Raw genomic sequence first — 27,728 nt, forward strand, 5'->3', positions numbered from 1 at the left:
CTCTCTCTCTCTCTCTCTCTCTCTCTCTCTCTCTCTCTCTCTCTCTCTCTCTGATTCTCTCTCTCTTTCTCTCTCTTTCTCTTTCTCTCTCCGCCTGCTTCATCCTCTTTCTGTTCTCCTTCACAGTTTCTCTTTCGTTTTCCACCCCTTTCTCTCTGCTTCTCGATTCCCCTTTCTTTCTTTCACCTGCACGAGCCCCACGACCTCGAAAACTTGCTCGCCACGCCGGAAAATATATCTGCCATTCGGCCTCGACCGAATAAACAGAATATTCAGATAATTTTCCATATCCTATCTCCTTGTCATTCGTAAGCTCTTCTCAAGCCACCGCTTGGTGTTTTATCTCCAGTTCTTGACTTACAGCTTTTTACCGCGTTACCACTGCTTTTCTTTGTCCAAGGTAAATTAATCACTTGTGCTTTCGATAGGATTTTTCAACGAATCTATTAAACTGATCAAGAAGTCTCCACGTATCATACGTTTGACAAAAATTAATTTTGCGATTGATGCGTTCGACAAGATAAATAAATACGAAGAAATAGATAAGAAATAATTTAACGACACGACAAAGACTCAGGTCGGCGAATACATTGTGTTATTTGTATGTCATGAACTTAGGTCTGTATCCGCCGATACCACTCCAAACGCCGTGCATAAAGGCGATATCGCCTAATGAAGGCTGGACGGCGGGCGGATCCACCGTCATAATTATCGGTGAAAACTTCTTCGATGGACTGCAAGTTGTTTTCGGGACGATGCTAGTGTGGAGTGAGGTCAGTACACTCCAATATAATATAACATAATTATAGGATTGTGTAATAAGTAATAAATAATTGGATTTTTCAGGGTTGAAATTATTATATTTTTATCTAGTTACAATTTTGTGGAACATTTGCGAAAGATGTTGGTAGAATATTGATCAAAATTATGTATTGTTTCATAAAATTATAACGACAAAAATACAATCATTCCATTCCAATTACATATATCATTTCGTTTTATCTAAAAGATCCAAAGTTACTTATTACGCAACTTTATTATTATATAACAAATTACGCACGGAAAAAAACATTTGGTTGTTAACCAGAATTCTTGAGAATTCAGAAACTTCAACTGGAATTTCTGATTGGTTGACATTTCATCAAACATTTGATAAATGTCTGATGAATTTTTGTCCATTCACAATGTATTGTATTAATTTCAAAATGTAAGAAAGTAATATGTGTACACGCATAAAAACTCTGACACTTTTTCCACAGCTGATCACCCCGAACGCGATCAGAGTGCAAACACCGCCGCGACAGATACCGGGTGTCGTCGAGGTGACGTTATCGTATAAGAGCAAGCAATTCTGTAAAGGAGCTCCCGGCAGATTCGTCTATGTCTGTAAGTACGAGACGTCCAGCTTCCCGCGAGGAAGATTCGCGCGAATAAAATCGTCCTGACGGTCGACAGTCGCGAGAGGATCGCTCCTCCTCGATCTCGTCGACAACGCACTAAGAACGAGCGAATCTCCGCTATATTTTGCAGCGTTAAACGAGCCGACGATCGACTACGGCTTCCAGAGGTTACAAAAGCTCATCCCGCGGCACCCGGGCGACCCCGAGAAGCTGCCGAAGGAGATCATACTGAAGAGGGCGGCGGACCTAGCGGAGGCCCTTTACAGTATGCCCAGAAGCGGTAACACAGGGATCACGGGTGCACCGAGGAGTCCGGGCTCGGTGCACGCACCCGCACCACCCACATCTAGTTCGGCAACGGCCTTCAACTCGTACACGGGGCAATTGGCGGTGACGGTACAGGAAAACGGTAGCGCGGCCAAATGGACGGACGGTATGTACGGTACGGTGGTCAACAGTGTTATCGAAGTATCTTAGATGTACATTAGAAGCTAATAGAGTTAGAAAGCATCTATTCGAGTTTGGTCGACTGATACACACAGCATTTCGAACACGAAGTGTAATCTCGACTTAATGATATTATTGAGTCTCATTAAGTTACAGAAAGTATAATCGATTGTGTCTGAAAAATCGATTGTACGACCAATGAAACGAGATGAATATTGTTTCTCGAGAATTGCACTTATTTATCGTGTCTGATTCGATCAACAGTTAAGCTTTCGTTCGATGGTAATCAAAGCGACGCGTGGAATCTTTACAAGTAACGAGCATTCGATTTGATTTCTGTATCGAAGAGAGTGCTTCTCGATCTTCTTCGTGGAGGAAGGATGCGATTACCTACCCCCGTACGGTTAAATCCGAGTTAAATTTACTAGGCAACCGATCATGACCTGAGCGATCAAAAGATACTGACGAGTTCGTCTGACGGGCAGGTTTCTATTTCTAGACGGTAGTTCCGTGACGACAGGAGCCGGTGTTGGCGGAGGAGGCGGCGGCGGTGGCGGCGGAGGTGGCGGCGGTGGTAGCGGCGGAAGCGTCGGCGGCAGCGTCGGTGGTAACGCCGACGCCTACAGACAAAGCAGTAGTGCAAGTCCACGTGGCGTCGTAACCGGCGGTGGTTACTGCGGTAGTTCGGCCAGCACGCCCCACAGTCACAGTACTAACGGAAGTTACTCCGTCGCCAATCCGTATACCGGCAGCCCGACCCTCTACACCTCGCGTAAGTTTTCCCGCTTTCTCTCTTTCTCGCCTCCGAGAGCGATCCCGCTCCCGTACAAGCTCCGCGGAAAGTCCAAGCTGTGTATACATGGGCGTGTGTATGTGTATGGTGTAAGATTGATATACAGTTCTGCAAAGTCGCAATTGTATTCGGGCGAACGGAAACTGGATATTGTCAATTCAGTTGAGATGACATCCCGGTACAAGACTAATATATATTCCAATCTTAATTTTATTATTTAATATTATAATTTAATTTGATATAATGTATATATAATATTTTTATATAATAATATAATATAATATGTATTTTTTAATTCTAATTATAACAATATAAAAAGTTATAAGGATAATTAGTGCTCGATTGAATAATTTCCATTGAAGTTCGCGTTTGCAAAATTGTCGTTCTTGTCGATTAAAATATTTCTTTTGTATTTTATTAATTTGGGAAATTTGTCTTCCTTTCGCCCGGAATTATTTTCGCGCGCTATTGCGTCCGTGTTGCAAATCAGCTGCGCTACAATGACCGTGGGAGAAATCTCTTGTCGGTTACTTTGTGCGACTTTCGGTACAACTTAGAGCGAGTTCACGGGCATAAGTCGGGGCATAAGCATGCGCTTCTGTCGATTTAGCGTTATTTTTCGATGCACGATGCACTTATGATTTTCCCTTATGTGGAATTTTCGTTTTAGCGCACGAACAATACGGCATTTTCTATACGTCCGGAGACGGGAGTGCGTTCGCCCCCGTAGTACGACCACCGACCACCTCAGTCCCACCGCACTGGTCCACACAGCACCACCTCGCCACAGCCGCCCAGTAACCGCTAACCGTCCACCATCACCACTACCACCATCATCACCACCACCAACCACCCTATGCACTGTGATTAAAGAATTATGAGACGACACTCGAGAATGTATGTACGCTCTCACTTACGACTACGCGACTTACTTATCGTGACATCTGTCTCGCTGTCGCGCGACACGTACTGCTGATTTTTGTGTTAGGCTGAAATCTCGGCCGCTCTCTTCCTACAGTCGCTGCGTAACTCCCGGTGATTAGTTCGAAACAATACTTGCCAGAATCTCGAACGTCTTCAAGATATCCTGAGCAAATCCAGGATTATTTCAGGACATTTTGTAATACCTGGAAAAATACATGATCGTGAATTCTTTTTATGGAAATAGATTGATAGTTTCTTTGACAAGAGGTATTGATTAATCGTTGAAGCAAATTCGCAATGCTGACGCAAAACAACTAAAAAACGGTCACTTATTACAGTGCTTGTTTTTCCGATGGGCATCCGTGTGTCTTCAGTAATGTGATGATATTTTACATGATATAATAATATATATAAAAAGTATAAAGAAATAAATAGAAAGAAATAACGAAATCATCCATTGTTATTTTTGATTTCCGTATTAAATAAATAATTATTTCCATCACATCTTTTACACGAGAATTCTTCGAGTTTCCGCTTTTATCGCGGCGCAAAAATCAAGTGTTAGCCGTGTGCTTGTCGCTGCTTATTAACTCTCGTGCATTCGCATTGCCGTATGTTGCCGTAGCATTTAAGCAATAGCGGATTACTAACGTATAACTGACAGTGGGCATGTTGCAGGATTAGGAGAGGTGGTCGGTTCACCCTTCAACATGAACCCATTTATGTTGCCCACCTGCAGCCAGGGATACTCGGCCGCCGCCAGTCCACTGCTCTCGTCAAACGGCAAATAGTGCTACGAGATGTAAGCTCCAACGAAAGCATCGCGGAACACGGCCTTCGCGGGGACGACGTGCGAAACAGCGACAAACTGGCGAATTGTTCGGCGACGCAACGCATCCCCGTGAACTCGTACCACTTATATCGCGATCCCGCGTCTCTTTTACTTCCTCCACTCTCTCCCACGGCTGCGTGAGAAGATGGAGGAGAAGGAGGCAGGGGGAGGAGGTAGGGCCGTTTATCCGCGTGCGTGTTACTTTCGTCGGAGTGAAAGTCTGCGGGTTCGTAAGGAATCAGGTAAACCAGTGCAAAAATCCACGACAGCTGTCTCGCACCGATCACCGTTGATCGCGCTAGTTAAGGAACGATACATATCGAACAACGAGAAGGTGTCTTTCGCGTCTGTGAGCGTATTAACAAGCTCGATCGAGCGAACGTGGCTCGAACGGGGTCGTTGTAGAAAATGTACTCGGGAAACCATCGTTTTATTTTACTTTTTTTCCGTTTCGTTATCAGTATTAATTTATAGCCAATATTAAATACCGACCTAAATAAATCAAACATGTGTTGTGTAATCTGAAAATAAACGACGTAGAGGCCAGTCCTGCGAAACGGAGGAACGCAATAATCGGAGGTGTATAAATCAGCGATAGAAACTCGGCGCGTGACGTTCTGATCGTTTATTTTCATCAACTTCGACATAAATACAAAAATAATGTATGAATGAGTACTTATAAAAATTAACGTTAAATTTAAATATATTCTTCGAAAGAAAAGAGAGGAAGTTAAACGAAGAGGCGTGTTAAGCTAGCTTGCAGAAGCTAGAAGTGAAACAAATATAAAACATGATTAATACAAATGAGAAAATGAAAGAAAGAGAAATATCTGAAGTTATCCAAGGTCTCCCGAAATGATATTGTAAACCATTTGGCTCAAGTGACCTCTACATTGTTCATTTTTAGATCCCAACGATTGGGTCCTTCTTTGTTTGGTGTCTTTGTGTAAATTTGTACAAATAGTGATCTCTAGTTATACGTACACCCTCGCTTCGTTTCTCCTTCGATCTCGTTTCAAATGATTTGATTACACACTGCAACGTTCAGTCACAAATTATTATCGTCTATCGACGAAAAGGTCATCTCGAAAATGTCAACGATGAAAGACTTTTTCGTCGATAGATTGCAATATCGTCACAACGATGCGCCTCCTGTATTCGAGATGTCGATGTTTCATCACAGAATATTTTGAATCTGAGTTTTAGGCAAAAAATAGATTCCCCGCGAATCGAGCGAGGAAAGCCGAGAGATAAAAGGCGTCAGATATTTTATATAATTCGAATGAGGAGGAGGTTGGTGAAGGTCGAAAGGAACCGACACCAGTCGACGGACATATCGCTTATCAGTGAATAACAGATACCATAGTTTTAGAGAGCATTTTCGACTTCGAAATTTTAACTTCCTACTCCCCCCCGTACGATTAAGAGACTAACCAATATCGCTTAGTTAGCGTACCGTGTAATTTGTAATCTGTAAAATATCTGTAAATATTGTTGCGATGTACAAAATGAAGGAAAGAGAGAAAGAGACGGTGGAAGAGGAAAGAAAAAAAAAGAGAGGAACAAAAATTATTTCCAGGAATCCAACGAAGTGACATTAACGTCGTTCTAGAGAGTGAAAGATTATACATAGATGTAAATAAAAGGTAGAGCGTCCGTAGCGCACATCCGCACATATATCACTGTATACTGTCGGCGTTATCCAATTTTTTAACGTAATATCGTAAACGCGTGAGTTCTTACGTATCGCTCCGTTTCGCGGACACGCGCCGGACACCAATCGAATTCATCGCAATCCGTTCCATTCCTCGCTCTGAAACCAAACGGAAAAGAGAAAAAAGGAAAAAGCGGCGAAGCCAGGATGAATAACGCGAGTAGTAGTATCTCGCCGATGGCAGAGAGACCAAGCCGAAACACGTTAAAAAATTGGATCGAACGCAAGCTGTATAAAAACGTATATAGTTGATTTGGATCGTTTGATAAGCCGGCCCGAAACAAAACGAAAAATCTCATACAACTCACGAAAGTATACGAATGCATATACCAGAATTGAGAGATTCCCCCCGAGGTCCCTCCCCGGCCCCCGATTAGTCCGAGAGTTTTTGCAGCGGCGGCAGCAGTTCACGAGCGTAGATCGTATCGTTTTGTCGAGAACGGAAAGAGGAGTCGTTATAAAAGAAGAAAAAGAAAAAAAGAAGTTATTATTATAAAGAGTTCCTTTTTGCATATCGACTTGGTATGTATCTTTCTTCTAGGAAGTGCATTCTTCGTCCCGGAGCCGAGCGCTCTGTGAACTTGTGATGTTGATTATATAATATATATATATATAAATATATATTGATTGTAACCTTGGTTCAATCATGTCACGTCATCATCTTTCACGAGACGCGTTGTTCTTGTACGCACGCGACAACACGACACACGCACACTATCGCGCGTATGAACACTCTCTCGTCGGTGTATATTGAAATAAATTAAACTTACTTTTTGAGAATTAAAAAGACGAAAAGATCTCGATGACGGAGGAATCTTTATTCTACTATTCTTGTGTTCCTTTGCCGTATTCATCCTCCCTGGGCCTCTCTCGATGTAGCAGCCGGTGGTGCGATAAGGCACAGTCAGAGTACCTGCGTTCTCTCCTCAACGCAAACTGTCGGAGAAAAGGTCACATATTTAACGCTTAACTGTGCGCCTTTGTAAATATCCTGTACAAAATTAGATATTTTCGAGAGATTTCTCATGGAAATTCGTTCAAATAATTTATTTATTCATTCAACGATATAAAAGTTTTAACGCGCTATTGTTCAGACAACAATATTGGTAACAAATAATTTTAATTTCAGCTCAAAAACCGGTAGATTTTGTGACAAATCTCTTCGGGACATATTTCTTTTTCCCACAACGATGAAAGGGTCGAATATCGATGGAATCGTGATAGGATACGAGATCTGCAGCGACAGGAAGAATGGAGGATGTTTTGCATAATACATCAATCGCTAAACTCAGCCGGCAGCTTGTTTGTCCCGGGAGAAAGAGAAAGAGGGAAAGAGCGAGCAGACCAAAATCAACAAATAGCGAAACAGGATCCGTGGAGGACCACTCCGGACCGATTAGTTCACATGGTGTCCCATTACCTCCCGCCGCCAAGCGGTGGCCTCGTACGATGCACGTTATTGTGAAGCTGTTTGTGTTATTAGATTTAGATTGGCCGGCACGTGGCGCGCGCGGCAGGGGCTGACGGCCACGTGCCGCGTCGCGAACGTTACACACGTGGGTACAATACAAAATCGTTTTCCTTCAAACACCGGTTTCTTTGGCTTCCCATAGGAGGAGCAAGGGGAGAATGTATCGATTTTCACCCTCGCACACGCTCTTACAATAACACACTAATTTTTCCGCTGTATATAATTTATTAAGAGAGTATACGCACATGAGCGCATAAACTGTGCACAAGCGTAGCATCTAATTGAAAAAGTAGATTCAGATTTTATTAAAAACTTTGTAACAGAGAGAGCACGCGCGTGTTACTGCGTGAGTTTGTCTGAAAATGTGTGCGCCAGGCAAACGGGGAGAACTGAGTCTCTCACGCCACGAGAAATGTATTTTCCCAGCCCTGTAATTTTATAATATCTCACACACGTCTCCTGAATTTTTAGCAAAAGTTCTCATTATAGAACTATTATTTCTGCCCGTTTATTAGGAAGTTGTGTGCGTATTTCTATTAAAATATTATCAAACGCGTATTTTCATATAACCAGTCGAAAAATTTACCATAAACTCGCGCGACGAGAAGTGGAATTGACAATTGTCTTTCAAACCGTATGTGTGTAAATGTAAAATATAACGTCAACTATTTACCGTTGTCGAACCGACGTCACCACAATAGTTATTACGAGCATTTAACAGTAGCAGTCGCAGCTTATATTTCAGTAGACCGCAACAATCTCGTTCTCCCGGTTATTTGAACCCCTAATATTACCCGAAGCTGCACGCGCCGCTTTCAACCCGCCGCAGTCTGTGTGAGCTCAATTTTTTGACACGTGCCCTACCATAAAACCTTACGCGACGCATCGCGGACGAGATCTAATTGGAATCTACAAAAAGTACAAAGCGTGCGATTTTATGGAAAGTCTATAAAAAATGTGTATGTTTTCCTCTTTGGAGATCTCTCACGAAGATGCAACGTTCATCTCGTTTCGTTTATACCTCGCCTGTATTTATTTCTTACCGAATCTCGATCTCGCTTTAGAACTCATCCATCACAATTGTGTGATATTAACAACAGCGACAACATAGTAATTATTAAACAACAAAATACGATAAGTTGCTTTTATAATAATTAACGCTTTTTATGATTATATAAATTAACGTCGTTGATAATGTTTTGTAATATATACAATTCCATCCTTTCTCGTGCAAAATCGATAAAAGGTAAGAGTTTTTTGAAAAGATCGTAAACGACGGAGGAAATTTCTTCTGCATAAATGTATTGGCATTAATGGTTTTTAATAAACAAGGCGTAAAGAGTTGCATATTTCTCGGGTGTAGCTCCTGTTAAGTTCTCTCTGCTGCTGATTGTGTGTCATCCCGCTGTCTGTAGGCTTATCGCAGCATCACCATACGCCGTCTTCACCATTACTATGTTATCGAGACTAAGCTCGGGTTGCGTGCGTCAAAGGGGAGGAACGTTCGTTCGGGCAAGCTGGGATAAGAGCAATCCGATGAGCCACCCCTGACAGTTCGTCGCGATAAGATCTCTGCTGCTGTGCAACGAGTCGGCTCTATTCGTATTCTGTTTGCTTTTGGCTCCTCCGACATTGCCTTTCAAGTCCGCTGTACCCTCCGGAAGAATATTACCATCTGCTTATTACCAGTAATCTTCATTCAACGATATCGAATTTCCCCGACCTCGTCGGGACAGTGAGTCTGCTAAAAGCGTGTCCGTTCGCACGAAAAGTGACTCGATCTATATTTTTATTGTTCACCAAGTACTGAGAGAACAAGAATAAAACGACGCTATTAGCATACAACATACTTTTTTTTAAAAAACAGTAATTGCAAACGGAGAAATAAATGGATCAAATAAGAGATAGCGCTACAGTTAAATGTTTGACAATGTTTGACGATGATTTTAAGTTTTAACGCGGCAAATCTGTTAAAGAATAGTTAACTTGTGTTCGAACATTTTGTTCAAATACTTTTAATATTCAAGACCAATGTATGGCCAGTAACTGAGAGATGTTCCCTGGGTTTGGTACTGATCAAGCAATACTGAAATAGCAATTTCATTCACTAACTTTTTTTCTATTTTATTTTTTAAAATCATTTATCTGAGACTCGAACCTTATTCAAACTCTTCTTAACCAACACTCTAAAACATGGAACTAACTAGTTCTCCACTTGCCGTTAGATGTCGCCAGGTACATTTCGACGGGGCATACGCTTGGCTATTATTTTAAAGTAGTTCCAAAGTCTCCGCTACGAGCCGCCACCGTTTCTACCACCATAAAATTTAGTCAGAATTAAGACAAATTATATGATAATTATTGATTGATCCGCATCTTATTCACCATATTTAGGAGTAATATAAATGAGAGTGATAGAGGAAAGAAGGTAATACAATGTATCATTTATTTAATGTTTAACGTCTTTGGCCCGTAATGTACATAAAATAAATAATGTCAGTAAGAGATAATAACGTTGTCAATATTTTTCGTTCCATTTAAGTAAGAACAGTTTTTCATCAAAGTTCGTCCTTTATTTTGCCGTTTCCTTAACGACGGATCTTTGTTTTCAAGTAGTACGCATCAACGACATATGAGAAAAATCGATATAAATATTTGGTATAATGTATTATTAATTTCATGATAATCTATAATTTCGTTATTATATAACCTAAATTTCAGTTTTTCCAGGATTTCATAAAAGGAGTAACTTTGAATTTATCATTGTCCGACATTACCGAGAACTGGAAACATCATTGTTCTGAAAAAACGTGCACGCCATGCTCAAACACGGGTACAGATTTATGAAATTATCTTACATCAATTCCTTTAAGATATAAGAATATTAACTCAATAAGAACTTTTGCTCTCGTTTATTTCAATGTAAGAACGCTATCGATTCACGATAACCAGAACCTTCTTTCTCTCACGGAGCTAGTTTGACTACATCGCAGATCGGTAAAAAGGGTTTTCCTCGACAACATATGCAGAAGTCGACGGTTTTTCATCTGGTGTACAGATACTTGAACGAAGTTGCTGATAGGGACCTAAGATGGAGGCAGCGAAACAACGCGTATAATCGATTCCGCAGGCAACATGCGAGAAGGAAGAATATCCGCACACAAGCTTCTACATTGACTCGAATGAATTACGACGCGGGAATCGGCGATGTATGCGCGCGTCCAGATCAAAAAAGACTTCCTGAAATGCTCAGGACGCTTAGGAGCTCGTCGGAAGAATGCATCGCCGATTATGCAAGAGCTGTCCAGGATGGTACGCTTACACCCAAATGTAATACACGTCTTAGCATTACATAAGCAGAACTATTTATAATTTATACAATTTTAATACGATTTTTAACTTTATGCTTTATGAAATGGAGGAAACCTTAGTAAATTGTATTTATTTGTTTAAACTTCAAGAAGTCTGAATAAATTATAGAGTACCAGAGTGCCGAATAAATTATATTTTAATAATGGTAGTAAACAATAATAAATAAATGTTACGACACATATGACGCCTAGTGTGTAAGACTTTACAATACTCATAAACCGATTAATCGATTCTTGATTTTTTCGTTTAGAACGTAAACGTGCCAAGTCCTATATACGACACGCGCTCTTATATGGCTTAAGATCCGGATTGTTAATCCCGACTAATCGTCAGAGAACGTTGCACGTTTCCGAAAAATTGGGAATCTTCTCAACGAAAGACTCAACGGGATACGAAGAGGATCAATCGAGTACTTCAAGTAGTGACACCTGAAACGATTTCGATCACGTTGGATTTTATCGTCAAAAGCATATAAGTATACATTCAATAATTATATAAGCATATATTTTGTTCCGTCTATAGATAAATAAACAATCACCGTTCATGATACAATGACATGTTTATGACATAACAATTACACGATATAATGATCATCACATAACGATATTAATCTTTAATTTGAGTTATGAATTATATACGTCATGAAGTTATGAATTATATACGTGAATAATATATAACATGAATAAAGCAATCAATCTAACACTCGTATATTTCATATATAATGCGCTGCAGTTTTTCCATCATAAAGTCTCTCCTTTGCGAGGAACACGCTATCACACACACATACTCTTGGAGGCTCCAAAAAATCGGACTGCAGTAATTGAGAAAATTAAACACGGATTAATTTTTCCTTTCCCCATTTCTTTGAACAAGTTTGCAGGCCACATCGATAACTAATGTTATCGCGCCCTACGTCGCTCGCATTCTTCGCGACAACGACGGATCCACCTCTTCAGCTCCTTTTCGCGCGTCGCGGACCTTCCACCTCGACGACCTCGCTGCCTTAGTCTCCTGTATACACTGTCCTCCGCATCTTCGTCTTCTACCCTTGCCACTTCCTCTTCTGCCATATCCTCTTTGTCATTATTGCGAGGATGTTTGTCCCGGTGGTTTCCGGGAACGACGCGAGGGGCGCGATCTCGAGGTCGTTTTCTCGCTTGTACGTCTTGAGCAACCCTGACAGTGCCGCAGGTGCAATTTAGATCTTCCTCCTCCTCCTCCTCCGTGGTGGTCTCATCGTCGTTCTCGTCATCTACACGTTGCAGGTGAGACGTTCTACGATCCCTCAGCCGTGCTTTCTTCGCTGGAGCCGGGGAAGTCGTCCTCTGGAGTACCCTGGAGGGACCGGTGATCGGACTCACCTGCTTCGCTTCGTGTATCCTCGCGGTATCATTGCGTCGTGGTTGCCGTTCCTTTCGCGCAGTCGAAGTATCCTCGCAGTCGCAAGCAAGTGGCGATTCTTCAGTAGTATCAAGACGCTCATCATTGCGGCCGTTGTTCATCGATTTTTCAGTCGAGTGCAGAATACCCATCATTGAGGGATCTTCAAGATGGTCGACGGTGAAGGCGGTTTCCCTCGGAGCGTGTTCGCGCGGCGATCGTGCATTTCGGTGCGGTCCGTTTCTTTCGGGGGAGTGTCTGCAACGACACGCGTCCGCTTCGCGATCGTTGACGACGCTCCTGCGTCTTCTCCGGATATCGTCCATCGTCCTTGAGGACACCCGACCTTCGCAATCGACGGAACAGCCGTTGGACCGTGTCGACTTGGCGACGGGACCGATTAAGTGATACTCGTTCTCGAGTAACTCCACAACGAATCTGTCATGAGAGCATCGTGATTGATTTATCTTAGTGTGACGTTCTTTTTTACAATTTCCTTTCTATTATGAACAATTCTATTAAATTTGAAAGAAAGAACCCAGAGATACAGAGCAATCGATTATGTTAATTAATTAAAATTCAATGATTTCAAAAGAAACTGACTAAAATCTATCTTGAAATAATTAATCTGTTAACTCTGAAACGATTGATTAGAAATGATAGGTCGTGAAACAATTAATTAAAACCTATCATAACTGATCAAAACTTCTTGATCCTGAAACCGCGGGTTATAACCTACTTCCATCACGTTACTCTTCGCGGCCGCGAACAGCGCGCTCGCTTTCGCCGAAATTGATTTTACATCGCGTATTTCGCAAGGTATATGGCAACGTGCACGGTGTGTACACGTAATTAGCACCGAGAACGAAATCGGTCGATAGATGCGCCCGCCTGGAAACGAGATAGAGACGAGCAATAGGCGCGCGATCGCCTTGAAAGCTCGCGATCGCGCCGCCTCACGCGAGACGACGACGCCACGGCTGACCTTCGACCTCTGACCACCTCGCGAGAGAGAACTAACCCTTGAGAACAGACCTGTCTCAGCGCGGTCCGCACCTGAGCGTAAAGGTCGCCGTCGCTGCGATAGTTGGTCCGGATATGGTCGACGATGTCCTCGGCGGTGGACGTCAACGGTTGGTCTACATCGCGCTGCAACGAGCGCATCGCCTCCATCACGCGCAGCGAGAACCTCCACGAATTCTCCACGGCGCACTTGCACTGTTGGCCTACCTGCACTACGAATAGTTTTCTCCTCTGTTCTTTAATAATTATAACGTGCGATAAATCTTATTTAATGCAAGCGACAGATTTTATCGTGAGCGGACAAACAAAAAATAATAAGAGGAAAAGAAGTATAAAAATTTATATATATAAAATAGAATAACTGTCTACACGCAAACAAAATTTCAGTTGGTGTAAACAAATAGGAATCAACTGAAAATTAGGTAATCAAAAGCGATATCTCTGTTATGAAAACTAATATTTCTGTTGTCGCAACCGAAAATATTCGTCTGAACATCCAACGATATTAGAACTCAGTTGAAGCAACCGAGAACAATTGATTATATAGAAGCCTCATAAAGGAATTCTTCTGTTCCTACAGCCGAGTTTTCGTCTGATCCCTGCGCAACCGAAAATTCGGTTGCACCAACAGTTTTTTCCGTGTATATGTTCCTTATCAATTTCTAAACCATTTGACTGAGCTGCATCAAATTTTGCATAGTTAATCTCTAGGAAAGAAACATTTTCTCTACGAAAAATGAAACCTGGACAACCCATTCTCTTCTCCTGATTTCATTCCTTTGTGGTAACTCGGGCAACGCAAGATACAGTTTAAGCTAGTAATAAGTAAAATTAAAGTAAATAAATAAAAAAGTGAAAGAATAAATTAAATAAATATAAATAATAAAATAACATAAAATAAAATAAAATTTTGTAAGGTTGCACGTTAAAGGGAACATTCAAGTGCGAATGGATCCATGTTTATTATGAGAAAAATTTTGAAATTCCCTTTTCGTTACATCGCGCGTAGATTTGTGCACTTGATTGAATATAAGATAAAACTGCATTGAAAAACTAATAAAGCTTTAAACGAACGACGCGTCATCTCTTGTGTGGGTCTCGCTTCTGTGTTGTCCAATTGATCGCAACCCTCTGGACATGGTTCTTCCTCATCTTCGTCGAGAATCTCCTGGACTAAAGCGTTGACTTTCCGTTCCGTTTCTCTGGTGCTTCTCATCGTCAATTTTGATTGCCGCCTAAGAGGTTAATAGAAAACGTCATTTTCGCACACTCGGCGGGAGTTATAACGCGTCTGACAGTCGTCGCGTTTGAAAATTTTAGGAGGGGATCCAAAGAATCGCATTTTGTTATTCACCAAGATTCAATTGTAAATTCTCCTTTAGTGTAAACTCGTGAGAACTTTCAAATACTTTCAAAAAGTTGAAGAATTTTTAATTTGCGCCGACTCACAAATAGTGTTCTCTGCTTCGTTAATTTCGGAAGATTGCAACAAAATGGCCCGAAATTTTAATCCTGTTTTCGACCTGGGACCCGGTTCTTGACGGTGTGCGAATGAGATACGCATGCGAAAATTTATAGTATACGTAACGTGAACTATAAGATTTTCGTATGCGCATTTCATTCGCATGACGTTGAGAATCACCCTGAACGTTTTAACATTTGTACATTCTGAAAGATCAGGGGCCCGATTCTCGACGGTGTGCGAATGAAATACGCATGCGAAAATCTACAGTATCACGTGAACGTGAACGATACATTTTCGCATGCGTATCTCATTTGCATACTGTCAAGAATCAAGCCTCAGAGTATGTTTAATACACATGCAAACTGAAGTTCTACTTAGCGCCTCTAAATGGCGGAAGACGTAAAAAATGACACTTGTAGGTTCTAAAGAGGAACTCTTGACAAAACTAGAGAGTAAGTTAAATAGAACCAAATAGAATTAAATAAAATCTAAAGAGTTTGTTATAGGCTTCAGAGTATTAAAGTGGATGATAAATGAAACATCGAGGTCGAAAATATGATCAAAATTTCGGCTCGGGAAGTCGCCTGATGTACGTCCTCCACGACTCGCTATTGATTTACAATTGAAATAACGCCACAGAGAAAGGTGCTACGGTCAAGGGGCGTAAATGGGTGTAGAGAGAGAAAAAAGGTAGGAGGAGCGGCTCGCTTGGGCCGCGATCAGTCCGTGTGAGTCGATAGGGAGTGCGAGCGCATATACGTGAAATATTAATAATCCGAGCAGTCAGTGAACGTGAGGTCTGTGTACATGGAAGCCACTTCTAGCCTGGTGCCGGACGACTTTCTAGACCGAGAGACGCTTACATTGTGCACGAATTGCGATAAAATTGCATCGTATGTACGTACGTACATATATACGTGCGGGCGACGTGGACACGTAGATCCGATAATATTAAAATTACACACACGCCGTCAGCGTTTTTCCATAATAACGGCAACACCTGCGAAACGCCCACCGCAATTCCCAGTAAGCTAGTAAAAAAGGGGGGACAATGAGGAAAATGTCATCTCCCGATCAATTCGCACAGGGTCGCGTCGATCAGCCACTGTCATCGTCGCTCGTAACTTTCCACATAAGAGCGCGCGACGGAAAATCATAAAAATGCATGGAGAGAACATTTTTCATGTGAATTCTTTCAAATTTTACTATAAGAATATTCAAATTTCGGAACGGTACTTTTCAAGAAATTGTACTGTGCTTTCCTCGAAGATTTTCATTTTTTTAGGGGATGTACGTCTAGACTGCTCGGCGCAATCTAAAAATTCTGCGGTGGAGGCGATATGCTTTTTTTCCTTTTCAAGGTAATTTACCTTCCCGACTCGCGTTTACGGAAGATCAACTTGTGTCTCTCCCACGGGGCGCTTCGACTCGCCCGCTCTGATACATTATTAAAAGTTACTACAACGTAAGTTATATGTGCACGCGGCTACCCCTCGCTAATAAGATTCGCGATAGTACCTCGCGAAACCGGCACGATAAAGTAAGATTACGCGGACGGGGTGGAGGCGAATCGCGAAGAAGAGGTAAGACTCGGGCAGGCACCACGCTCCACTTTTTCCTCGTTCGCCACGGCGTTGATGCACGCCGGCGAGGGGAGCGGGGTGCAGAGGTGTGGGGGCGCGGGTGATTTCGCTTGTTGTTTCGCGCCGTTTCCGATAAGAACGACGGAGCGAGCCCCGCCAAGAATTACCTGGACGAGTACGCGAGGATAAGAACCGTGCCGGCGCGGTAAGCCGCAATTTGCCGACAGCATGGGAACCGAAGGTCTGTATATGGCTTGGCGTGCTCCAACGTGGAGGCAAATAGTCTAAATGATTAGCCCCCATCCCCCTGCCGTCCGGTTGCTTGGAGCACATTGTTCGTCTTTCTGCCTTTCTTCATAATCCGTCGATGCACTTATCTCCGTCCTTGACGAGATAGGTACAAATGGATGACTAGACGACTTGTTCACTAAGTGAAGTCGGATATTGGTGATTTAGAATTAAGAGAGAAAGAGTTATCAAACAGTACGGTAACTACTTGTGACGCTAAGTCGGAATTTAGTATACGAAAAGTATAATCTCATCCTTAAGGAGATTCTCTCAATCCTTCAGGATTTTACTCGAGAAATTTCGTTTTTATCTACAGTACAAGTTTTGTCAATAGGGATTTTTTCTGCTGCTAACAGAGAGCCAATGAGACGAGCTAACGAATATACACTAAGAAAAAAATGTTTGGTTCTTGTAATCATAAACAGATAAAAAAATAATTACTATAAGTTATGGTCAAGAAGACTATTTTTTTATTAAATCTTACTATAACGTTAGTGATAATAACCTTATGTGTATGTTGCTACTACCATTTTCGTGTTAGAACAATCAAAAAATAGAATTGGGGCCAAAACTAACTATAATTTTCGTTGGATCAACTATTTTTTTCTCAGTGTTTCTTCTTTGATCGCGTCGCGTTGAGCGCAGGCATTGAAGTCTCATTGAAGTGCATAAATCCTCGTGTAAGTTAGTTGCCGAGATTTTACTCGAAATTGTGAGAAGCAAAAGACACTTTTTCCTAAAAATTTAGCGAATGTTGAAGTTACCACCACAGATTTCTTTTTATCCCATTTTTCACATTGACTTTTTTTTTATCACACGTATATTGTGCATCCTAAATTAGAGTGCGTTAATATTTATTAGAAAAACTCGACAGCACAGTTTAGTCGAATAAACTGCGTTCGGTATGCATCGGAACATTTGGCGCGAGACGTGAAGAACGAGCGAGACGGCGAGAATTCTTCCGCCTTCCGGCAAAGGCCCGCTAATTAGTAGCCCCGATAACGATTCTGCAGTTCTGAGAGAGCGCGGAGCGGCGCCCTGAGATTATAAATACACCGCTCCGCGCGCGAGCCGCAAAAATAAGAAAAGTTTAATCAGGACTCGCGAGGGGGACGCGAAGGGGCGAATATAGAGAAGGGCAGGGAAGAGACCGGGGCGTCCTCGTGACGACTTGATGAGATAACTTTGCCTAAGTTGTGAAACAACGCGCGTCACGATACGTGACTTCGTGCGAGGGTGAAAGGAATCCGTGCCTCCTGCTGTAGGTGTAGATCCGCGGACGAGGATGAGCCAGGGCGGAGAGGCAAGGGGCAGGCGAGACTAAGGGGTAGACACGCGACCTCCTTGGATACCGCCCTGTCCTGTTCCGAGGTGTACAACGACGAACTTGGTGTGTACGCTGCGTGAGGATGAAGGCTTCTTCCTTTCCGTGCCGGCAGGAGGAAGAAGCCTTCCACTGTTTCCACGTGCGAGCAAAACGCCGGTTAACCCTTGAAGCGTGGTGACGCGAGGTGTTGACGAAACATGGGTAACCAGAAATCTCTTTTACTAAAATTCAGATTTCTTCCTCGCCGTCGGAAACGCTGCCATGACCGAATCATGACGAACGTTAATGTAGATGTAATTAAAATGAGTTTTGTTAAAAAGGACAACACGTTCTTTGGCGTATATATGGATCTTTGTATTTGGTGTGTAATAATTGGAAGGTGAGAGTTCGATTTTCTGTCTCTCCCAGCGATAAATTGGCCACTTCCCACGTACGCGAGTGTCGCACGAAAAAAAGGAAGATTTCACTGCCGCAGCTAATTATGCTTTACTGAAAGTGTGTTTGCTGCTGTAATTGAAACTTTTACTATATCGGTTTCATAACTGAATATATGCCTAATGGCGACTATGACTGTCGCAAGTTCTTGCTGCCGCAACTGGCTGTTTTTTCCGCGATACAATAGAGTCAGATTTGACTCAAAAGTCAAAGCGAAGCTTTTAGCTGACTCAGTGTAACATAAGAGACGTGCCATAAGAGACGTGATTTTGTAGTACTAGAAAGTAGAAACTGAAGAAATTCTAATTTCAAGATTCGGGATTATTAGGACTTCTCACGAAGCGACATTACGTTGAAACAAGTTGTAAATTTCTTTCCTCTCAGCCGCGATTCGCGGACAATAATAACGTTCCAAGAGCTTCCAGGAGACGGAGATCTTAATGTCTCAGGTGGTATGAACGACGAAATACATTCGCGAAATACACGTGCGCGCGAATCTTTCGTGCATGTACAGGAGCCTACGGGACGTCGATTAGACCGATTACCCGCAGGACGCGTCACGGGGTCGTCGGGGGTGGGTTCGGGGGTGCGTTCACCAGCTCGCCGGCTCACGTGACGTGATGTCACGTTACCTGGTGGTCGCAGACAGGTGTTCGGGTTCGCACGACCAGTCCGATCGAGCAAGGACTGCCGCGGAAGCGCGGCCCGTTATCGCGCAAATCCAGCCACATAATGATAACGAGCATCCGAGGCAGGCGACAAGAAGCGCTCGTAATGTACGGGCACAATCGATCTCCGCGCGAGCGTTGAATATTATAAAAAAAGAGAGAGAGGGAGAGAGAGAGAGATAGGGTCAGAGAGAAAGACAAAAACAAGAAGAAAGCGAGAGAGTGCGCGTTCTTTCGAGGTCCGTCCAAAGAGTTCCGCGATAGAGTGTCCGCCGACAAAAAGGTGCGTGGAGAATTGGAATTTATGAAGAAAATGGTAGCGCTACACGTCGAGACACGTTTCGCGGGGAAGGTTTACAATGATAACGGCGTTTCGCTCTCTTCCGCATTTTCCTCGTTTTCTCTTTCGAAAGAAAGCCAAATGCCCCGGAATTTTTTAACATATCCTTTGCAAATTATCGAAAAGCGCGCAAGAATTCAGAAAATTCCCGTCTTCTTTTCTTCTTCTTTAACTAAATTATATGTAACAGCTTCTGAGATATACAACCTAAGTAAGAAAAAAATAAGTCAACCTGAATCCCAATTGTTAATATTAACAGCATTAGCACTAGTTAATTAATATTAATTAATTAAATATTACTTAAATATTATTGATAATATCAATTTGAAGTGTTTTCTTTTTTAAGTTTAGGTTTTATCGAGAATGACGTGATTGTGTTCAGTCGAGCGCGACTCCGTGATAAATCTCGTGTGCGTATTTCGAGGTGTAAAAAAAGAGCTTTTTCATACGAACGGCACGGAATAATGTAGTATCACTTGGACACGCGTTTAATCTTTCGCGCACGTTCAACTCTGCCAAAGGGACACACGATTGTTTCGAAGGCGCCTGTAATTGCGGCGTCGTGGGACCGCGACCACGTGCTGCTACCTCTCTCTCTCTCTCTCTCTCTCTCTCTCTCTCTCTTTCTCTGTCTCTGTCTCTCTCTGCCCTTCCCGGGCCCTCGCCGAGACTCATCGCCCTGCTCTGCAGTAAATTAGATATTACGATACTAAATGACGTTATTTAACCCGGACTGGGTGCGTGCCCGGGCAGAAGTTAAATTTATGTGGGTCTGCGACATTGCAGCGCGCCGCGAACAGGTGCGCGGATCGCTCGCGTCATCCCCGGGCCCTTTTTGCGCCCTACTCGTCAATAGCAATCTGCTCGTACGTGGATAAGTCGACGACACGCCGAAAGAGCAAGAGACGACGACGAGTCCGTCGTTCTCGATGACGAGGAAAACAAGAGACACACGAGACTCTTGGTCGCAATCGCAATCGAGACGCGACACGGCGCGACCAGAAGTCGGCGGCAAGGTTAAAGGACGCGCGCCGCGGTGACGCGGTGATCGCGGTGATGCGAATGTAATCGACCTCCTGACCGTTAATCGCGGACTAGAGGATAATTACAGGGACGGGGAGTTGCAACATTAATGAAAGCGGTGGTCGAGCCGGGCGCGGGGGCTCGGAAAGTGGAAGGTTCTAATACAGCACGCCGCTAGGTAATTTACTTCATAATAATTACCGGCGGCGCATTAAACATTCGTAGGTAACGTGAAAGTGTCAGGTGCTGACTGTCCCAGAGGCGCATTAGAAGCCACATACGTATATACCTGGCGGACTGTGCGAGAGGGGTACTGCGAAGAGGAGACGCGTGTAATACGTGAATAACGCGTACTACACATGTACTTCGGCCGCGTGTTTCGAGACCGTGCTTGCAGCACAGCTGCATCGCGGCCCTGAGTCTCCCAGAAGGACGAAGGAGAAGATCGTAATTTCCGAAAATAGAACGGCCGAGCGAAGAATTCGCGCTCGACTCGCGCCCGCGCTCGGACGAAACTTTCTGAATTTCCGTAACGATTCGATCAAACTTGCTGCCCGCCTTCGACCTCGCGCTTTTTCGCGCGGCTTTCCGTTTTGTTCACGAGACACCGGCTTTCCGTTTTGTTCGCCCTGCCACCTCCAGCCTTCGCTTCTCCTAGGGCTCTTCCCTTCGCGGCTTCCAGAATTCAAGTTCCTCTCGTCAGAGAAACAGTCTGTTTCCCTCGATGGTAACACTTGGAATTGAGTTCTTGGAATATTGTTAATTAGTATAGCGCTTTATATTATCATTTTTAGTCTTGGTCCACACCTAGAAAGAATACTGTTGTATCAATTCGGTGAACACCGAATATATGATATTTTATATACTAATTCAATTAATTCTACATACTAATTCAATGCTATATAATTTAATTAATTACAGTAATTTTGTAATAAAAAACGTGTATGACATTTTGAAACAAATATATATTAACTTCTGTCATAATTTCTATATGGTCCAAAATTACAAAATTTTATTGTAATTTTTACTACAACATTTTTCCCGTATACATTATACATTAGTTTAGCAAGCTTTAGTTTCAATAGCAATATTGCTATTGAATTTTAAGCAGAATTGCTTCAATTATGGCGCTGTTAGTCAATTTTATTGATACAACAGCATTTCTTGCCGTGCATGCTATTCTTTTTACTTCTGTCAAAGGACTCGTCCTAGGACTATAAGATAACCGCACGTTTGTCCCCTCTCTCTTTTTATTTCTCGTATCAGCCGTGGGACGAAGAACGAGTGACAAGTGAGTCAAAAAATTGTACGTGTCATAAGAATTGCAGATCGAGGGCGCGGATACGTGCGTACAAGCGCCGGCGATCAGTCATCGAGGTCGCGACGTGTACCACCGAACGATGAACCACGCGAATTGCAGATAATATAAGCGTAATGATCGACAGATCGGAATCTCTGTGGTTATCTGAAATTACGGGACCGGTCGTTATTCTTTCTCGCGGCGACGAGTTACGAGCTCATAACTCGCGAGGCTCGCTGCGAATGACGATTCTACAAACAGTGCGGATACTATAGATTGTAGATTTCATTCGACTGCTAGGATTTGAAAGTATTGTTTATATCCGTAACTTACATCATATATTATTCGCTGCATAGCAAATGATATAGTACGAAACTGCAGATGCACCGTATTATTCTGATATTCATATAATACATCGTATTCCCAAGTATTTATAAATTCTTTTATAAACAATCTTTGCAAAGTGTTCGGAATGTGAGTCACACCTGAACCAGATCTCACGAATCACGAACTCGGCTCATTCCGAGCACTCATCTGCCTCCCCCTTCCTCTGCGCCCCTTTCGCCCTTCCCTCCTGATAAGGACGCGACGTCGAAATAAATTCTAGCGCATTAATATTCATCAGTATCGTGCCGAGGGCGCGGGAGCGTTATAGAGCTCTTGTCGCTGAGTTATCTGTTCGACGCTTGCTTTAGCACATTGCCGGCGATATTCACGCGACCTATTATGACTCGCCGATTGCAGATCGGCCCGGCGATACAGCATGTGCCGACGGTGGAGCGCGGCGGCGACAGGTCTGGCGATTGGTCTGGCGGCTCGTGCCCCGCTCTTTCTTTCTCGACAATCGACAAGATAAAGCCGCGCCTGACTGGCCGCGGCGCACGACAGAGCGGCGAATCAACCGACACTCGGTCTACGCGCATGTTCCCGAAGGCGGGATATTCGTCGACCCGACGAATCGAGTGGCCTTCGCGCGATGTTGCAACACGTGACGCGGCACGTCATCCGCCAGGTAATCTCCAGCGGAGAGTCGCGCGAGCCCGACCGCCGCAGCGGCGGCGGTGAATCGAGCGCGAGTGCCGTTCGACCGTGCCAGAGAGAGACTTCGAGAAGTCAGCCGCTGAACTCTGACGTTCGAATCGTCGCGGGAAATGTCCCGCGGCCTCTCACGTTCAATGCGAGGCCCTTCGACGAGCCCTTCGCGGAACAAAAGTCAGATCTGTCGATCGCGAGTCTTGAACCTCGAGGCTCTGTGTGAGTTCGCGGCGTTCTACGAGCGATGAGTGTTCCACAAATGTCGGCGAGGAAATCCGGAACCATTTCGGCCGAGGAACTCGAAACTACTCGGGGCATACGTGAAATAATTCTGATCCACGTGAAAGTCGATGAGTGAAGTAAGAAGAGCGGAAGAATTCGCGTGTCGCGTCCATACGGGAGTCTTCTCGCCCTGATCGGACTGACGGCGGACTGTCCTCGGCGAATGATGCGGGATTCCCCGATTTCTAACGGAAAATGCGTTATTGGCAATCGCGGCATCTATGCCTGAAAAGTTTCTTGAGGTTTGACCGCTCTCGAAGCATTCACCTTTTGCATAGGCGGCATGTCGCGATCTGACGCGATGTTGTGGTGCGATATTTAGAGTCCTCTCGGCGATCGAGAGTTCACCGTTCGATCGAAGAGATGCGCGGAACGAAGTGATACTTTGCCTCTGAAGACGAGAAAGAATATCCTTGCCGAGAAATGAGTTCGCACACTCATGCGAGGACCATGTGCACCGGCAACGCAGTCTCCGGCGCATTCTCCGCTTTGCATCTTCTGCGGAGTTGCAGCCTCTTCGCTCCGAACTCAGGTGCGTAAAGAATCAGCTGAAAGAGAAAGAGCTCTTATCTCAGAATGTTTTTTGAAATTGTTCCCTGCGTTTGCGGATTCCTCGACGTTCTTTGCAAGCTTTTTATCTCGTTTTCGATCACGCACAACTCAAGGATAAATTCTCTTGAGTAAATAAACTAGAGATAAATAAGATGAGATGACAAACAACGAAAAGGTAAATGCTAGAGACTCTAAAGATCGTAGCTGATATTTATTGTCGAGAAGATAATAACATTCGGCAGAGTAGACACAGTGAGAAGTCGGCCTATAGCCAAATTCGTGTGTCGAGTCCCATCTCGTCAAGTAATCTTCTCAAATTTCTTAAACATGTCAAAATTGACTTTTATAATTGTTAAGGACTTTAATAATATCTCTTCTCTATTGATAATAAACCACAAAATTCTAACAAAATATAAATACTTTATTAAGGTAAAGGTATAGTACTTCAAATATATAAAAGTTTCTCAATGATTAATATTATTGTAAAACAAACTGATTAAAATGATTGAAAATCTGCTCTTTGATCTGGGATACCTAGAAAAAAACACACCAAGTGAATGTTGCAAAAATTTGTTCTGACCAAAAATTTTGTTATTATTTTTTCTTAATTAGATTACAATCTTCGATATATATCTTCTCGTGTGAATTTTAAGCAATAACGATTTCATTTACTAGACATATTAACAACTTGTTCGCTCTCGTCATGCACAAATGAGCAAGTCGATCACTGTCTGCCCGGATCAGTGAATATTTCCAATGGACTCCCAACTCCTCCAGTAGCCGTGATCGTCTAGTGGTTAGGACCCTACGTTGTGGCCGTAGTAACCCAGGTTCGAATCCTGGTCACGGCAATGTGAAAGCATTGTCACGGTGGAGGTATTTTTTTTCTTTCAATTCACTATTCCTATTTATTTTGCATTTGTTGATAAATATTTATTATTCTAAAAATTATTAAACACTGTACACACTCTATTAAATTATTAAATACGTGCACGCGCATCGACGAAACGCGAATATTTGAAGCTTTTTATTAAAATCTTCTGCTAGTAATAAGTATACAAGGATCAAGATAAGTCATGCAGTGATTTGTCACTTAATAATAGTTCATAGTTGATATCATACATCTTTAAAAATAACATTACTGATAATTACTTTAAAAAATTTCACGAATCTATACGATTTAATTCAACATCGAACTGTTTGATGTAAGTCACGCACGAGTCGCTTTATACATCGCTGTATAAATTATGGATATTGTCGTTGCTGTCGTAGCAATTTTTTAAAGAAATGTCGAAATATCCCATACGAATCATTCGCCCAGGAAATCGCGTCAATTTGATTTTTGCGAGCGCGTTTCTCGTTACGGGCGGCTACCTTATTCGCGGCATCGCCATTACGTCGGTCCCGTTCCTTAAAATTGTGACTGCTGCTTGAGCAGTTAACGTCACGTATTTTACGACTCGGTTGTAACAGTCGCAATTTGCACGGACGCGAATGTTCGCACGGTTTCGCACACGAACGACGACCGGTCGTCGCATCATCACGACATTCGGCCGCGCCGATGTTTCATCCTCGTCTGTACGTGGCAACATGCGGCCGCATACACACAATCCTGCGCCACCGGATACATATACACGGGCCGGAAGTAAAAGTTCCAACTCTCGCGGGCGAAATTTCCAAGTGTCAGATAAATTTTCCATCGATCAAGCGACTTAACGCGAACTAACTCTCCCGTACGGGGCTAATTAATCGCAGGGAGAAAGAGAGGAAAGAACGAGCGCGAGCGCTTCGTTTGTGAAATGTAAGAGAACAAACGAGAAATTAGTATAACGAGGGTGAAAGGTAAGGGAGAGTGGGGGAGTACGTTATACTTTTTTGAAATATAAATATCAACTCTGCATATATATGACGCGAAAGATATCTCTTTCGCACGACAGAAACTATCGTTTGCAGAAAAAGAAAATGTAGAGTTTTGATTTTCTAAGAGAGTTTTGAGAGTTTTGAGAATCTAAGCAAAAACTCTACGCAGCATTTCTATCTATTTGTCCATTTACTTGCAATGTGTACAAAAAATTAAAGCGTACCCCTGGTGGGACTCGAACCCACAATCCCCGGTTTAGGAGACCGATGCCTTATCCATTAGGCCACAGGGGCAGTCGACGTACGACTGTCTAAACTCTTAGTTTCCATACTCTGTCGACGATCTGTCGACTTCTCGTCCCATTTAATGATATGAGATGAACGCGAACATATATCGGTTGATCGTATTGATTCCGATAACAAATCGATAACGCTCTCTCGTCTCTCTATTCACAGACCTCTGCAGGTACGAGACTTATCCTGGCCGAGACTACGGTTTCGTCGAGCCCGATATTCTAACGAATTCTGTGACCACGGATTCCCCGTCCTCACCTTTAACGCCATCCTTGTCGACGACGTTTTCGCTTCCGGGAACTCTGCTTCAGCCGCCGTTCCTGGCGGCGATGCCACCTTTAATGCAATCACTGAGCGTACCTCAACCGTTTTCCACTCCCGCTACGGGTAGGTTCACATTTTGTATCGATCGATATTTCACATTTGAAACGACATTTGAAACGACTTTCGATAAATCGATAACTTACTCGGGACTGTAGCACTCTTGATTTTTAATTCAGCACTTGTACTCAGATGCCTCGGTAGCGCAGTAGGCAGCGCGTAAGTCTCATAATCTTAAGGTCGTGAGTTCGATCCTCACCCGGGGCAATTTTTTTTTTATTTTCCGCCTTGCATAAAAAACGTTGTTTATTAATTAATTATGCATGCGGAGTAATTATGTGCAAAATACTAAGCTTTTGTGATATATTCTGAAGACTGATATATCCCGCAAGAATACTTGAACGGTTTCAAGATAGACCTATAATAACAATCGGATATAATATTACAAAATGTTCGATAGATATACTTTATTGCGATTTAATAAGAAAATTTAACAAGGAAAGTAATTGCAAATTTTGAACGTTAACGCGCGATTTTTTGTTCCTTTGTAAAAATAAGACTTTTCTTACGAAATTCTATCGCGAGAGAAATTTTCCTAATCTTTTATGGCAATGATATGCAATAATGTGTTTTTTATCACCAACTGCAAAACAGGTGCCATGAGCCGTCATTTTATCACCACGAGCGGTATAACCACCCTCCATCGGAGACCTAGAAGCGAAAAGAAGCCGATCCCAGATGAGCAGAAGGACGAGAAGTATTACGAGAGGCGCAAGCGGAACAACCAGGCGGCGAAGAAGTCGCGAGATGCTCGCAAAATCAGGGAGGATCACGTAAGCATCGTGTGCAAACGATCGACCTTCAGCGTTTCTCTAGGCCTCAATTTAACGTAACGCTGAATGCACCTGCCGCAGATCGCACTGAGGGCGACGATGCTGGAGCACGAGAACGCGATCCTAAAGGCGCAGATAGTAACCCTGCGCGAGGAGGCGCAATCGTTGCGGCACATGTTGATCAAGCAACACAGCCCGGCGATACAATCCATCGAAAGATCGATCTCCTCGATAACACCCGTTACACTCTCCCCGCCGCATACGACCGCGAGTTTAGATTGTTAATTGATCTCGATGGACGGAAGTGTCGTTGTTCAGGGAGCAAGGATTAAAATCCGTACTGCATCTCGCCGATGTTCAGCCGATTGTCACGATTTTCGGAAGTTTGTGCAAGTTTGGTTGCGAAAACGCAAAGAGTCGCGACAGTCGGTGTAAACTGAGATTCGCAATCGTTGAAATTTTAGCGAGATTTTGAGAGAATCGATTCGAGCAGCATGATAAATCGTCGAATGTATTTCTCCATGTTGCGCGAACGACGAGAGATTAATTTAACAGTTGGATCGAGATAATAATGACTTGTGACTTCGATAGAGATTATTTGTTGTTAGAATTACTATATCGCTCATTATAAGTGTAATTATTGTTGCTTGAATGTCAATAAAAGAGATAATTAGAAACGATAACGTGCGCGAAAACCCGTATCCTTTTACACCAAATTATCCAAGAGCGATGCGTCTTAGCGTGTGAACGCTACTCTTCTTTTTGT

At 43.1% G+C, this 27,728-nt stretch overlaps 3 protein-coding genes, 1 long non-coding RNA gene and 3 other non-coding genes across 16 annotated transcripts in view; 5 read left to right on the top strand and 2 right to left on the bottom strand.

Moving 5' to 3' along the window:
- LOC116844646 (transcription factor collier) overlaps positions 1-5,203 on the top strand; it is a 105,024-nt gene extending 99,821 nt beyond the window's left edge. The window contains exons 9-14 of one of the 7 annotated variants that reach the window (XM_032816476.1): positions 619-773; positions 1,260-1,386; positions 1,531-1,833; positions 2,347-2,619; positions 3,311-3,537; positions 4,243-5,203. In XM_032816476.1, the coding sequence (XP_032672367.1) occupies positions 619-773; positions 1,260-1,386; positions 1,531-1,833; positions 2,347-2,619; positions 3,311-3,441 (989 nt within the window). In that variant the 3' untranslated portion in view covers positions 3,442-3,537; positions 4,243-5,203. Of the gene's footprint in view, positions 1-618; positions 774-1,259; positions 1,387-1,530; positions 1,843-2,332; positions 2,620-3,310; positions 3,538-4,228 lie in introns of those variants that run through there. The other 6 variants (XM_032816473.1, XM_032816475.1, XM_032816474.1 and 3 more) reach the window with 6 other exon arrangements.
- The window catches only part of LOC116844647, an 11,277-nt gene extending 4,255 nt beyond the window's left edge, over positions 1-7,022 (bottom strand). The window contains exons 1-2 of the long non-coding RNA XR_004378111.1: positions 6,881-7,022; positions 3,573-3,767 (exon numbers count right to left, since the gene is read on the bottom strand). This is a non-coding gene — a long non-coding RNA (uncharacterized LOC116844647). The remainder of the gene's footprint in view (positions 1-3,572; positions 3,768-6,880) is intronic.
- Positions 7,023-9,869: 2,847 nt separating this feature from the next.
- Positions 9,870-11,535, top strand: LOC116844657. 2 transcript variants are annotated; one of them, XM_032816497.1, is made up of 4 exons: positions 9,870-10,009; positions 10,312-10,414; positions 10,559-10,893; positions 11,204-11,535. In XM_032816497.1, the coding sequence occupies exons 2-4, from the start codon at positions 10,401-10,403 to the stop codon at positions 11,383-11,385; spliced, it is 531 nt and encodes a 176-aa protein (XP_032672388.1). In that variant the 5' UTR covers positions 9,870-10,009; positions 10,312-10,400; the 3' UTR covers positions 11,386-11,535. The 2 variants fall into 2 exon arrangements, with proteins under 2 accessions (XP_032672388.1, XP_032672387.1); XM_032816496.1 differs by having other exon boundaries at positions 9,907-10,009; positions 10,303-10,414.
- An 11,154-nt stretch (positions 11,536-22,689) lies between these two features.
- Positions 22,690-27,657, top strand: LOC116844655 (cell death specification protein 2). Of its 3 annotated transcripts, none has more exons than XM_032816494.1 (4): positions 22,690-22,797; positions 25,971-26,195; positions 26,784-26,962; positions 27,044-27,657. In XM_032816494.1, the coding sequence occupies exons 1-4, from the start codon at positions 22,707-22,709 to the stop codon at positions 27,245-27,247; spliced, it is 699 nt and encodes a 232-aa protein (XP_032672385.1). In that variant the 5' UTR covers positions 22,690-22,706; the 3' UTR covers positions 27,248-27,657. The 3 variants fall into 3 exon arrangements, with proteins under 3 accessions (XP_032672385.1, XP_032672384.1, XP_032672383.1); XM_032816493.1 differs by lacking the exon at positions 22,690-22,797 and adding an exon at positions 22,815-23,039; XM_032816492.1 differs by lacking the exon at positions 22,690-22,797 and adding an exon at positions 22,895-23,634 and having other exon boundaries at positions 27,044-27,656.
- On the top strand, positions 24,434-24,505 carry Trnah-gug. Its single transcript has one exon. It is a non-coding gene; the product is annotated as a tRNA-His (tRNA).
- Positions 25,736-25,808, bottom strand: Trnar-ccu. Its single transcript has one exon. It is a non-coding gene; the product is annotated as a tRNA-Arg (tRNA).
- Positions 26,324-26,396, top strand: Trnam-cau. The gene has a single exon. It is a non-coding gene; the product is annotated as a tRNA-Met (tRNA).
- Positions 27,658-27,728: the final 71 nt, after the last annotated feature.

The sequence above is a fragment of the Odontomachus brunneus genome, unplaced genomic scaffold (assembly GCF_010583005.1).
Source record: "Odontomachus brunneus isolate Ranch 3 - 2012 unplaced genomic scaffold, Obru_v1 Obru_scaffold_044, whole genome shotgun sequence".
NCBI lineage: Eukaryota > Metazoa > Arthropoda > Insecta > Hymenoptera > Formicidae > Odontomachus > Odontomachus brunneus.